The 13252-nt window shown below is 44.7% G+C and overlaps 1 protein-coding gene across 1 annotated transcript in view; it reads left to right on the plus strand.

The window, feature by feature from the left end:
* TACR3 (tachykinin receptor 3) overlaps nucleotides 1–13252 on the plus strand; it is a 41156-nt gene that overhangs the window by 1314 nt on the left and 26590 nt on the right. Inside the window, exons 2-3 of the mRNA XM_053403928.1 lie at nucleotides 11858–12046; nucleotides 12858–13008. Of these exons, the coding sequence (XP_053259903.1) occupies nucleotides 11858–12046; nucleotides 12858–13008 (340 nt within the window). The remainder of the gene's footprint in view (nucleotides 1–11857; nucleotides 12047–12857; nucleotides 13009–13252) is intronic.

Raw genomic sequence — 13252 nt, forward strand, 5'->3', positions numbered from 1 at the left:
GTCATTGCTACCTACGTGCGTCACTTACCCTTTTGGCCATTCCCGGCTCCGCTCCGCCGCAGTACACACTCCCTTATCAAGCTTGTGAACAGTACTAGGTCAGCTATAATCCTGTAGTAAAAGTGTATTTATTTTCGCGTTTTCTTTCTTAATCCTGATTATCCCCTCCCTTTCCCGGCCCTTTTCATTAGCCTCGCTGCATTGCTTGCCAGCCCTCCCTCGCTGCCAGAGGGTCTGCTCTGATCAGGCGATCCGATCTGCGCAAGCCGTTCAAATCTCCCTCTTCTCTGTATTCTTACGATTATGATTATTTTCGCAGCAGTCATAGGGGAAGAACCATCTCTTCAGAGACGATGGGAGGAGTTGTTGTTTTTGCCCTGCATTTTAGAAAGCTGCATTTTAGAAATTGTGTTTTCTGTTGCCTCCGTCATTGCAACTGTTGAGGTTAATTGATCGCTTCCTGCTATTTTTCTCCCTTTTTTGTCAATGAGCTACTTGTGGCTCTGGGCGGTCTAGTGGGAGTGTCTAGGGCTGCTGTGGAACGTTCTAACAAACGCGCGAGTCTCTTTTGGATACGTTCGGAGGGTTCCGCTCATGAATGAGATCGGCTCCATCACTTTGCTTGGGTGGATAGGAGCGTGCTTGAGAGAGCCATCACCGCTTGCCTTTCATTTTGTGCTGTTGTAGGTTCAGAGAGTTGCTGCCATTTACTGCGTAAAGGACACAAACTTCGGATTCTCGGAGAGTCCGAAGCAACAGGGCACCGATCCCTTGTTTTATTGCTTGATTTCTTTTCTTTTTTTAATGAGAGTTAAAAAAAATCAAATGAGTTCTGGAGAGCTACTCTACTTCCAAAGATGGCGAAATGCTTGGGAAACGAGCCTGCTTATTGGGCAATGAGTGGTGCGTTCTGTGCATGCTCAGAGGCAGGCTCTCCTGATTACTCCAAGAATGCCTCACGGATGGGTGTTAGAATTAATTCATTATCTGATGCAAGCAAAAACAGGCTGTGATCATTCACTAATGAGGGCATACATTCTGTGTATACATGCTCATAGGAAAGCTATTTTTATTGGTCAGTATCGCAGGTGGCGCTGTGGGTTAAACCACAGAGCCTAGGACTTGCTGATCAGAAGGTTGGCGGTTCAAATCCTCGTGATGGGGTGAGCTCCCGTTGCTCAGTCCCTGCTCCTGCCAACCTAGCAGTTCGAAAGCATGTCAAAGTGCAAGTAGATAAATAGGTACTGCTCCAGCGAGAAGGTAAACGGCGTTTCCGTATGCTGCTCTGGTTCGCCAGAAGTGGCTTAGTCCTGCTGGCCACATGACCCGGAAGCTGTATTCCGGCTCCCTCGGCCAATAAAGCGAGATAAGCGCCGCAACCCCAGAGTCAGTCACGACTGGACCTAATGGACTGGACTGGACCCTTTACCTATCCAACTAATTTTTTTTTTTTAGCAGATCCTTGATATATTTTCAGTATTCTATTCAGTAAGTTTCTTTTTTCATTTATTTATTTATTTATTTATTTATTTATTTATTTATTTATTTATTTATTTTGCTAGTGCTCCATAACAGGCCAGTCACCTGGGTGCTATTCTTCTTTGGCCAATGAGTCATTGCTGAGCCTGCTGAGATCAGGCTAAGGTTTACCATGGTGAAAACTTTTCTCTCCTCCTCAAGGAGCCGTTAGCTCCAGTCAAAACAAAAGCTCAGAAAAACCTCCTCTGCGTGGGATCAGCAATGGTACACTTGGACGAAGTGCAATAATAGCTCTTCAGATAATTGCTTGGCTGGCTTCCCGCAGGAGTTGCCCCGAGCAGCTGAACATAAAAGAGACCAAGCAGGAGACAAACAGTTGGTGTGAAACCTCAGCAAGGCAGCTTTCAACTCCAGTGGGCCATTTGGCACATGGCATGGCAGTAAACCTTGGTTCACTATTGCATAGGGCAGCCTTCTTCAACACAGTGCTGTTAAGATATTCTGGACTACAACTTCCGTCAGCCTCAACCAGCATGACTAATGGTGAGGGATGTTGTAGTTCCAACATAAGAAGGAGCATAGAAGGGCACAAAGAGTCATCTAGTCCAACGTCCTGCAATGCAGAGCCCATCTAGTCCAACATCTTCTTCTCATTGTGACCAGCTACATAGATGCCCACAAGCTCCCCAATGTAGCACCATGCTCACCATGTGATTCAACTGGTATTCAGAGGAATACATCCATGGAGGAAGGGCATAGTCATCATGGCTAGTGGTCCTAATCATAATAACTTCCTCTTCTTTCTGAAGGACAGGGATGAGTGTGAATCCTTATTTAGCCAGAACAGTGCCATCCACATATCAGGAAGCTTGGGGAAGGACAAAATAAATTTAGGAGGGTGGGAAATACCCTAAGGAGAGAGAGAGAGTAAAAAATGTTCAGCCCAATGAGGACTGGGCATGCTCAATGGGCCCAGAAAAGTGGAGTACAGTGGTGCCTCGCAAGACGAAATTAATTCGTTCCGCAAGTTTTTTCTTCTTGCGAGTTTATCGTCTTGCGAAGCACGGTTTCCCATAGGAATGCATTGAAAATCAATCAATGCGTTCCTATGGAAACCGCCTTCAGACCAGGTCCGGGGACAGTCTGTCCCCCAACCTCTTCTGAAGGCTGGGGGGGGGGGACAAGGGCTTTTCTCCCCACCTCCCACCCCACAAGCTCCGGGGACAGGAGGGCTTTCCTCCCGACTGCCAGCATTTTAAAAGCCCCCAGGACAGCGGAGACTTCTCCGCTGTCCCGGGGAGATTTTAAAATGCTGGCGGGAGGCAGCGAAGCCTTCGCTGCCGCCCGCCAGCATTTTAAGATCGCCCCGGGACAGCGGAGAAGTCTCCGCTGTCCCGGGAAGGCAGGCGGGGGGGAGCAAAGACTTTTGCCCCCCGCCGGCCTTCAGAAGAGGTCCAGGACCTCTTGTGAAGGCTGGCGGTGGGCGAAAGTCTTTGCTCCCGATGGCCAGCATTTAAAAGAGGTCCCCGGAGATTTCCCTATGGGCTTTCTTCTTGCAAAGCAAGCCCATAGGGAAATTCGTCTTGCGGAACGACTCAAAAACGGAAAACTCTTTCGTCTTGTGAGTTTTTCGTTTTGCGAGGCGTTCATCTTGCGAGGCACCACTGTAATGGAGTATCCGGGGAGAGGGCATGGGAAAATGGGACCATGAACAGGAACACTCCACACTGCAACCTTTCCTTGGAGGTCCCAAATAACTTATTGTTTGTGATGCCCAGACAGAGACTTGCAAACACACAATAGGTAAAGGTAAAGGGACCCCTGACCATTAGGTCCAGTCGTGACCAACTCTGGGGTTGCGGCGCTCATCTCATTTTATTGGCCAAGGGAGCCGGCGTACAGCTTCTGGGTCATGTGGTCAGCTTGACTAAGCCACTTCTGGCGAACCAGAGCAGTGCACGGAAACACCGTTTACCTTCCCGTCGGAGGCCTATTTATCTACTTGCACTTTGACGTGCTTTTGAACTGCTAGGTTGGCAGTAGCAGGGACCGAGCAACGGGAGCTCAACCCGTCGCGGGGATTCGAACCACCGACCTTCTGATCGGCAAGTCCTAGGCTCTGTGGTTTAACCCACAGCGCCACCCGCGTCCCATAAACACACAATATATGAATATAAATGTCCATACGTTTTTTTCCTCGCATTTTATGGCCTTTGAAGCTCACTGTTTACATGTTCCCTTCAGTATGTGTATGAACATGTGTGTGTGTCTAAATATATAATGTGTGTACACATTCTGCCAACTAACTTAATGCATCTGATGAAACATTCTGTTGCCCATGAAAGCATCATAAAACCACAGGGCTCTTTGCTGATTTGACTGCAACTGGCTAACATGGTTCCCACAGGCAATTTGGGTGGATTTTGTGGCACAGGTTAGGTTGCTGTCAGTCCACATATTGCACACTGCTTACAGATGATTGTGACTGAGTAGATTATAAATGGTCAGAAATAAATAAATATTCTTCTAAAGGTGTGAAGGAGTTGTCCTGGGTTGATTCTCACATGTCTAGCAGATTGCTTCTTCCTTGAACTGCATATCGTAGTCACTCCTTGGTACAGCAACCAAGGTATACGATCTAAAGGCACACCCACACTTTTGCTTGACCTCTGTTTTTATTGTATTGTGTACTGATTAACTCCCCCGGGTCCGGTAGCTTTTCTTGGTGTTCTGCTGCTGTGCCTTGCAAAAGGTGGGTCTCACCTGATGAATCAGATCTGATCAGATGCGCAGGAAATCTGAAGAGAGATTTTGCTTAACCAAGCTTCAGTTTAGCGAGTCAGATTGGGTTTTCTCAAGGCACAGGGACAGAAGAAAAGCTCTCAAACCCAAGGGAATTAATTAGTACACAATGCAATCAAAATACAGATCAAGTGAAAGTGTGAATGAGTACTAACTCATTTTGTAAATCTTAGCCACTAGCACAAATGGATTAGAGTCCTGATAATCCCAGATTTCATTTTAAAAATGTAAGGGGAGGACGGGTCTTCATGCCTGTTTAAAAGGAGTGAGGGATGGTGTTTGCCAGATCTCACATAGGACTGAATTCCACAACTGCAAGAGACTAAGAAAATCTATGCTATACATCTCCCCTCTGTGATTTGGCATCTATCAAGCTCATAAGTGATTTGCAAAGCATCTAAATGTGATCATCTGTCTTTTGATGATTCATTTGCATTAGGAAACCAAAACAGCTGTAGCTTTCTTGTTTTGGGTCCTAATTGCATGAAATTTGAAGAAGTGGTAGCCTCCCAAGAGGAGAGAAACCTTGCCAAGTTTCAGACAGGTAGCATAGTGCCAGTGTTTTACTGTGATAGCCACCGTTAATGTTTGATCCCCGCCCCCTGGCACTGTGATTGCAGAGTGTTTGGTGAGATTCTAGCTGTGGATTGGAAGCTAGAGTTGTACATGAGCAAAGTCCTATTCTGCTCACACTGACAGTCATGTTAAATGGTGTTGTAATTAATAATTAATTACAATTAATTAATTAATGATTACTAATTACAACACTTTGGAGACAGGCTACCAGGGCTTTCTTACAGAGCATTTTTCAGCTCTGGAGCACTCTGGAGTGCTCCAAATCATTCTGGGTGGTCCTGACTTGCTCCAGAGCAATCCACAACTGATTTGGTTGAATTGATTGCAAAGTCCTAGCGTTTATTGGAACCCACAGAATAGATGGCTGTGTTTGCTTGTGGTGTGTGTGTGTGTGTGTCTTCACAACAGTTTCTCCCATTTGCAATGTGGCCCCAAAGGTTGGTGGCCTCAGCCTTAATGGTGTTCCAAAATACACTGCCTGCTTCTCCTATCTAGGAGATTGAATCAGTCCCCCGCCCTGTCTCTTCCAACCACCTAACCTTGACTAGATGAAACCATAGGTTCAAACTAGCTTTTCAAATGCTATGTGTTGTTATGCAAGATCTTCTTTTCATTACAGTAGCAAATGAAGCAATCTTTCTGTTTTTCCTACTTCACAAAAAGCCTGAGAAGCTTAATTGAGTTGGAGTCAATAGCACAGTGTGATCACTATGAAAAATGCTAAGTATTTTTTTTATTACTGCTGTTATTTTGCAAGCGGATCATTTCCCCATATCGCGGACATCCACGAAGCTTGGAGTATGGCATTAATATTTATCAGCAATAATTGCCACTTACTTTCCCCCCACAAAAGCCACTGAAAGGAGCAAAATGTTATGAAGGATTAAATTGACAGTTTGTTCATGTATTAATAGCAATATGAGGACATGGTGCACAGGGTATCAAAATTCTTCTGCAAATGAATCTGTTTTCCTTATGAGTGGGAGCTTAATGTTTCTGGCATCAAAGCAAAAAGAACACGGCTAAAAGCCATATGGATCATCATGGCCAAAATGGATCAGGAAAAGGTCCTGAGTGAGATCCATTGAAATGGAAGATGGATATATGTCACTTTGTGCAATGCCAGTTGCAGGTTTCAAGGGGTACCCTCCTACTAGACCCATTCCTGAATCTGTAGGACATCCTGGAGGTGGAGTTGGAGGGTCAACACTCCATGCATCAGCATTGGTGACCACATGCTTGAGGTGGTAGACAATTTTGTCTACCTGGGTTCCACCATAACCAGCATCCCTTCCATCAACAGTGACCTGGACAAGTGTATTGGCAAGGCAGCTAAAGCAATGGCTCGCATCTCCAAAACAGTATGGGAGAATGTGATGCTAACATGCAATACAGTGGTACCTTGGGTTAAGAACTTAATTTGTTTTGGAGGTCCGTTCTTAACCTGAGGTACCACTTTAGCTAATGGGGCCTCCTGCTGCCGTCGCACCACCACCACACGATTTCTGTTCTCATCCTGAAGCAAAGTTCTTAACCCAAGGTACTATTTCTGGGTTAGCAGAGTCTGTAACCTGAAGCGTCTGTAATCTGAAGTGTCTGTAACCCGAGGTACCACTGTATCAAGGTGAAGATCTACCAGGCTTGCATGTTGAGCATGCTGCTTTATGGAAGTGGGTCATGGGGCAACTTATAACTGCCAGGAGCAACGCCTCAACACTTTCCACATGTGCTGTGTCAGGAAGCTTTTGGGCATCACATGGCAGGCCAGAGTCTCAAATAAAGATGTCATCTCCCAAACAAACATTCCCAGCACGTTCACACTCCTGTCTCGGCAACATCTATTCTGGCTTGGTCATGTCCACAAAAATGGAAGATGGAAGAATCTCCAAGGACATGCTCTATGGGGAGCTGGCTTCAGGCACCGGGCTCATTGGCAGACCAACTCTGCACTGCAAAGAGGTCTGCAAACATGACATGATGGCTGGCAAGATCAACCCCACTGCTTGGGAATCCATTGCAGACGACTACAGCGCCTGGAGACAGACAGGTTGTGCATCAGTAACATTGACCAGAGGAGGAATAACTGCTGGGAGGAGCAGAGAGAGAAGAAACGCCATGGTGCGTCTGCAGCAGGATGCCTTCATCTGCCCCAGCTGCAACAAAACATATCTCTCCAATATCAGTCTCTACAGCCACAGCAGGCACTGTAAGCTTTGGTGTGATTCAGCAGTAAAGCACAGGTTTTTCTATGGAGGCGTGGATGGACCATGAATCAGCCCTACAGCAGCAGCTCTCCAGGATAGTATGCAGAAGACCTTCCCAGTCCTATCCTAAGATGCCAAAGATTGAACCTGGGATATGTTGCATGCAGAACATGTGTTCTGCTACAGGCTATTTGCTGGGCAGAGGGGGTTGCCCATGCGTTTTTCTTCCAGATTTTTGTACTTCCTATATCTAAGTTAATGTTCATTTTTTTCTGAAATGACATCCAAGCCTCTTACACTTGCACAGTTTTATGTCCTGTGGGTATGCTGGGACTGAAACAATGTAATTTCACAGATGTTCTTGATGTTTATATTGCTAAAACTGTGGGAAACCTGAGCTGATTATTTCTCCTGGGTTTCCATAGAAAGCCATTGTCTTACAGTGTTTTCTGCAAATGATATTTCCAAAGAGATGGGTACTAAAAGATTATCTTTCTCAAATATGACTTCTTAAAATCTTTTTTTCACAAGACACCATTTTATGGACTATTTGTTTTATTTCCCTCCAGCGTACACACTGCAACGCACAACAAAGTTCTCCCCTGCCACTCTTTACAGTAATGAGTCTGTGGAACTTTTGTTTTCTGCTACCTAATAAGAATAGGAATCTTAATTTGTGAGATTAGGTCGCTGACTGGTAGAGGCGAACAGAGATTGTGTGTGCTTGGGACATGTGTTTTCCCCACTCCTTAAATATACAGAACAACTTCCTTGAAGCATCAACAACAGAATGTTGAAATAACCATCTATCCAATTAAAGCACATCTCCCAAATGTGTATCATCTCATCCAAACGAAATGCTTGTTCACCCATGTGTCTCAGATAACTCACTCGTGAAGTAATCAGGGCTGAAATCTTTCTTTGTTACCTGTCTTATAGCACAGTTTGCAATTCAAGGTTACTACACAAACAGGTACAGTGGTACCTCGGGTTACATACGCTTCAGGTTACAGACGCTTCAGGTTACAGACTCCGCTAACCCAGAATTTCACGATTTGGCACTACAAGTAATTGTACTGGAGGATAAGAGCTAATTTTGAGCTGAGGTACCACCCCCCCTCAGATCCGGGAGGGATCCGCGAGAAAGCCTGTTGGAAAGGTACTGAAGAATTTGACAGCTGTCAAACTAGCTGTCAAGACGGAAAAAGGGAACTTTGTTTCTACTGTTTCTGCTGGTTATATCTGTAACAATTTGATTATACTTTGTTGAAAATAAGGAAGAACTGATACAAATTAACTTGACTTTTGGATTTGAACTGTAAGGAACACTAAGTAACCAAAATCCCTCTAGAGGGGGTTTGGGATATTACAAGAATGGCTGAAGGAAGGGAAATTCAAGCTAAGCTGGACAGAGTTTTTGTTCTCTTGGGAAAGCTACAAGGCCAAGTGGATGTTTTGACTATAAATGTTGAAACTCTGGACTTAACAGTAAACAAATTCATTGAATTTGATAAGGATTTGACCCAGGAAGCCTATGCAGCTGGCCAAGAAGAGAAACTTGAGAGATTTGAGACTGAGGGGAAAGAAGTATATGTTGTTCCGGAAGAAAAGGAAGGAGAAGCTGTAATGTTGTTAAAGAAAAAGGAAGGCCAGAGGCCTGACACGACGGCTACAAAGGAAAATAAGAACTTGATGAAGAAAATCTGGTTTGAATCGGAAACTGAAAAATGGAGGGATCTCCTTATGTGGAGATCTGAAGACCTAAGGATTACAAATTTGATCAAGGTGGAAGATGGAGCTTTGGGGACATTGGGACTTGAAAGGATCAAGAAACAAGATTCAGGCTCCATTTTTAAGTATGGAGGTCTGGCTGGAAGAAACAGGGACCATAATGGACTAGAGCTCCTCCGAGATTTGGTGTTTAATACCAAGGACTATCAAAAAAAACCGGCAGAGAGGAATGGAGAGAGAATTAAGAGCCTCGGACGTGAGGTCTCCAGGCTGATAGTAGATGGACTGATGGACGTTTCAAGGGGATTGAAACCGGGAAAGGGGGGGTGGAGTTTGGGAATCCAAAGGGTGTATAATCTAACTTGTTCTGTTTTTATTTTGTTTGGATATCTATATGAAAATTGGGGAAATCGTGGAAGGGAATTTAGGCCGACTTTAGAAAAAGGTTTAAAGAATAAGCAATGATGCATAAATATGAAGTCTATAAGGTAAAATTGGTTTTTTAGAAAAAGGAACTAAATATAAAAAGGTTTAAAAATAGGGATAAGAGCTTGTTGAACCAACAATTGGACCTGGAATACAAGAGGGAGAGGTGTGGGGAAGTCAGGGAAATATGTTATAGAAAATAAGGATTGTGAACTGTATGTGTTTTTAATTTTTTTTTCTTGTTGTTCTTGTCTTTGCCTTCTTTTTTCTGTCTTTTTTTGGTTTTGTTATTGTATTACGGTGGAAAATTTTAATAAATATCATTAAAAAAAAAAAATACAGACTCCGCTAACCCAGAAATAGTGCTTCGGGTTAAGAACTTTGCTTCAGGATGAGAACAGAAATTGTGCTCCGGCGGCATGGCAGCAGCAGGAGACCCCATTAGCTAAAGTGGTGCTTCAGGTTAAGAACAGTTTCAGGTTAAGTATGGACCTCCGGAATGAATTAAGTACTTAACCTGAGGTACCACTGTATGTACAAAAGTGATAATATTCCTTAGGGTAAGAAAACAGAGGGGCTGCATTGCAAAAAAATAATCATAATAGCTATTTGCCTAGTGCCCTGTGATGAGCTAGAGTTGCTAGAAGTCAGCACCCTCTCATTCATTGCTCCTTCCATCTCCTGGCCAGGGAAAGAGGGAATCAGCAACCCACACCAGGTTCTCTCTTATGAGGTGGGTGCATCATGCCTAGCAATGGGGTGGGGTGGGGTAAGTGACAGTGGATGAGTAAGAGTGAGACACAAATGTAACAATAGAAACAAGACAGGAAAAGGTTTCCCATAGGATTGCAGGTATCGTCCTTACACCAGGTGAGAGACAATTCGTCTATCTAGCCCATCTTGTCCATCTGAGTGACAGCTATTTTCCAGGGTCTTGGGCTGAGGTGATGGAAACGGACCCATCACCTGAACCCCTTTTAACTGGAGATGCTAGGAATTGAACTGGCAACCCTCCACCTGCAAAGCATGGGCTACATTCCCTCCTCTGGAGAAACACAGACCCCATTGTAAGCTATTCAACATCTTTTCCAGGACTGATACTTTGGACCAATTGGACAAATTTCCAATGAATGGGCAAGACTTGGTCCAAGTTCCAACTGTACCAGCATTGCAAACTGGTAAAAAGGTAATGGTAAAGGGACCCCTGACCATTAGGTCCAGTCGTGGCCAACTCTGGAGTTGCGGTGCTCATCTCACTTTATTGGCCAAGGGAGCCGGCGTACAGTTTCTGGGTCATGTGGCCAGCATGACTAAGCCGCTTCTGGCAAACCAGAGCAGCGCACAGAAATGCTGTTTACCTTCCTGCCGGAGCGGTACCTATCTATCTACTTGCACTTTGACATGCTTTCGAATTGCTAGGTTAGCAGGAGCAGGGATCGAGCTACAGGAGCTCACCCCGTCTCGGGGATTCAAACCGCCGACCTTCTGATTGACAAGTCCTAGGCTCTGTGGTTTAACCCAGCGTAGGTTTCCCTTAATTTAACTGTATAAAAATCTGAAATTTTGTTCACCTCATCTTTTTTTAAAAAAAAATGTCCCAGTAGATTCTAGAATGGACATTGAATAGACATTCAGCTCTGTTAGAGTTTGATCAGGGTAATAGCTGTTTATTATACAATTCTCTGCCAAGTCTAGCCAGATAGGCGGGCACTTGTGATTACAAACACAGAACCAATTACCATCCTTTGAACTATCATGATCTACCCCATATATATTTACAAGGTAGTATGGAGAATAATACAGCTTGTTCCATCGCTTAGATTTAGTGCCCCACCAACACCAGTTCTGCTGTCAACAGCAATGTAGACAAGAGCGAATGCACAAAAGGGCCTTGATGCTTTATGAACATCATAAAAAATGATACATAAAAACACTAAAACGAACTGGAATAAAAATCTGCCTGTTGTGCAAATGTTCAGAGGTAATGAAAAAAAAGGAAGAAAGGCATCTTGATCTTGAAATAGCAAACTGGGAAGTTACCGTGTGAAGCCAAAAGAAAAGAAGAAAAGAATGTTAAGAAAAGAAGTTTCCTCTTCCCAGGAACCTCTAGTAATTGTATGGGCATTGGTACACCCACTGTACATTGGTGGGTGTGATTTGAGCCATCTTCTGCCTCCATTACTTTTTTTGTGAGAGAGGGGTGATTACATGAGTCAAGCATATACACATACATTCCAATGAATGGAGCAGCTGTGTAACACATGACCCTATGGACATGTCTGTAGGGAGCATGCTGAGGCTTCTGCTGAATCAAGAGGATTCAGTCCCACGCAATGTCGAGGCAAGACATAATCACTCCTCTGCAGGGGAAACGGAAAGATGAAAGGCCTGAACAATGAATCAAATGGGCGACTTAATGGGCAGTTCCTCTGTGGGTTATTACTTTGGGATCATGGGAGCCTTCAGTTATTTATCTTCTGCCTTGCAGCCCTGTAGCCATCCTATTGCCCAACCACTGAGGAATGGCGAGAGACATCGCAAAAGAGTCATCTTCATTTCCTGCATTGTACTGTATGAAAAAGAAAGCAGTCACACCATTCCTGATTTTGTAACGTTTTCTGCCAATTTTGTTTCCACAGATATATGGCCATTATTGACCCCTTGAAACCTAGACTGTCTGCCACAGCTACGAAAGTGGTAATTGCAAGCATATGGATTCTGGCCTTCCTGCTTGCCTTGCCACAGTGCCTCTTTTCCAAGACGAATGTGATGCCCGCAAGGACTCTGTGCTACGTTTCGTGGCCAGGCGGCATGAAACAGCGATTTACGTAAGTCGCGCTTTAAATGGCAATGCGGTTTTGCATGCTTTGCTGTTGTTGTGTGGGCCTCCTAAGAGCATAGCCTATTGTGCTGGACCAAAGCAAAGATTGCGTAGCTCGTAGCTTGAATTAATAGTGAAAGTCCTTAGTGGAGAGGTGGAGGTAAAGGAGGAAAACGAGTGGCCTTCCTTCATCATTTCTGTTGCCATGGATGCAGTGTCAGCTAGGAAGTTGGCTCCAGCAACCACAGGCCCTCATCAGAAGACCTCGGGTGTCAAGAAGGAGCTCCTATAGGATCAAACATATCCTTAGATCATAAGTGGGCAAACAGTTGCTCTAGGTCCATATACAACCCTGGGCAGCCCTTAGCCACATTTCAACAGCTCTGGAAGCTCAGACCTCTGACAAGAGTAATCTGTTCCTGGCAGCCTTATGGGAAGGTGCAGAGAAAGTGCTTCAGGTGTGCTTTAAAGGTATTGCCTCTGACTAAGGAAAAGGAAGCTAACAGCCTCCCTAGGAAGGTAGGCATGGCTGAGGGCAGACCAAGGTTGGTGGTGCAGTGCCCCATTCACCCAAATGGACCAACCTCCCCTATCTTGGATGGAAGTTCTTTATGCTTTCTTGTTCCCTTTACACAAGATGAAGGGATGTTGTGTGTGAAAAAGAAATTAGTATACTATTCCTAATATTGAATGGGCACACTGCCCACGTTTCCCTATCTTTCAAATGAAGCCTGGTTGTTTTACCAAGACAACCAGATGCTTAACTTCTGAAGGGTCCTTCTCCAAGAATGCTTCAGTTCAGTGCTGCTCTCTTGCAGGTACCACGTCATTGTGATCGCCCTTGTCTATTGTTTCCCACTGCTTGTCATGGGTATCACTTACACAATCGTTGGAATTACCCTTTGGGGTGGAGAGATCCCTGGCGATACATCTGACAAATATCATGAGCAGCTGAAAGCCAAGAGGAAGGTAATGTACTACTAATTCTTGCTTGGTTGGTACAGGATTAATTCCTGTAGCTTTATGGTTGTGATTGCCTGTTTTGTAATGCGCATTCCAATGGTGCAGACAGCACAGTAGGCGTGAGGTCATGGGGTACAGGAGAAGCATCCATCTTCAGGCCAAAGGGCTGAAACTCTCCTTCTCTCCAAAGGAAGTGGGAGCATAGAAGAGGTGGTCAGGACACTGAGGCCCAGAAACTCTCAGCTCTCCT

The sequence above is a fragment of the Podarcis raffonei genome, chromosome 9 (assembly GCF_027172205.1).
Source record: "Podarcis raffonei isolate rPodRaf1 chromosome 9, rPodRaf1.pri, whole genome shotgun sequence".
Taxonomy (NCBI): domain Eukaryota; kingdom Metazoa; phylum Chordata; class Lepidosauria; order Squamata; family Lacertidae; genus Podarcis; species Podarcis raffonei.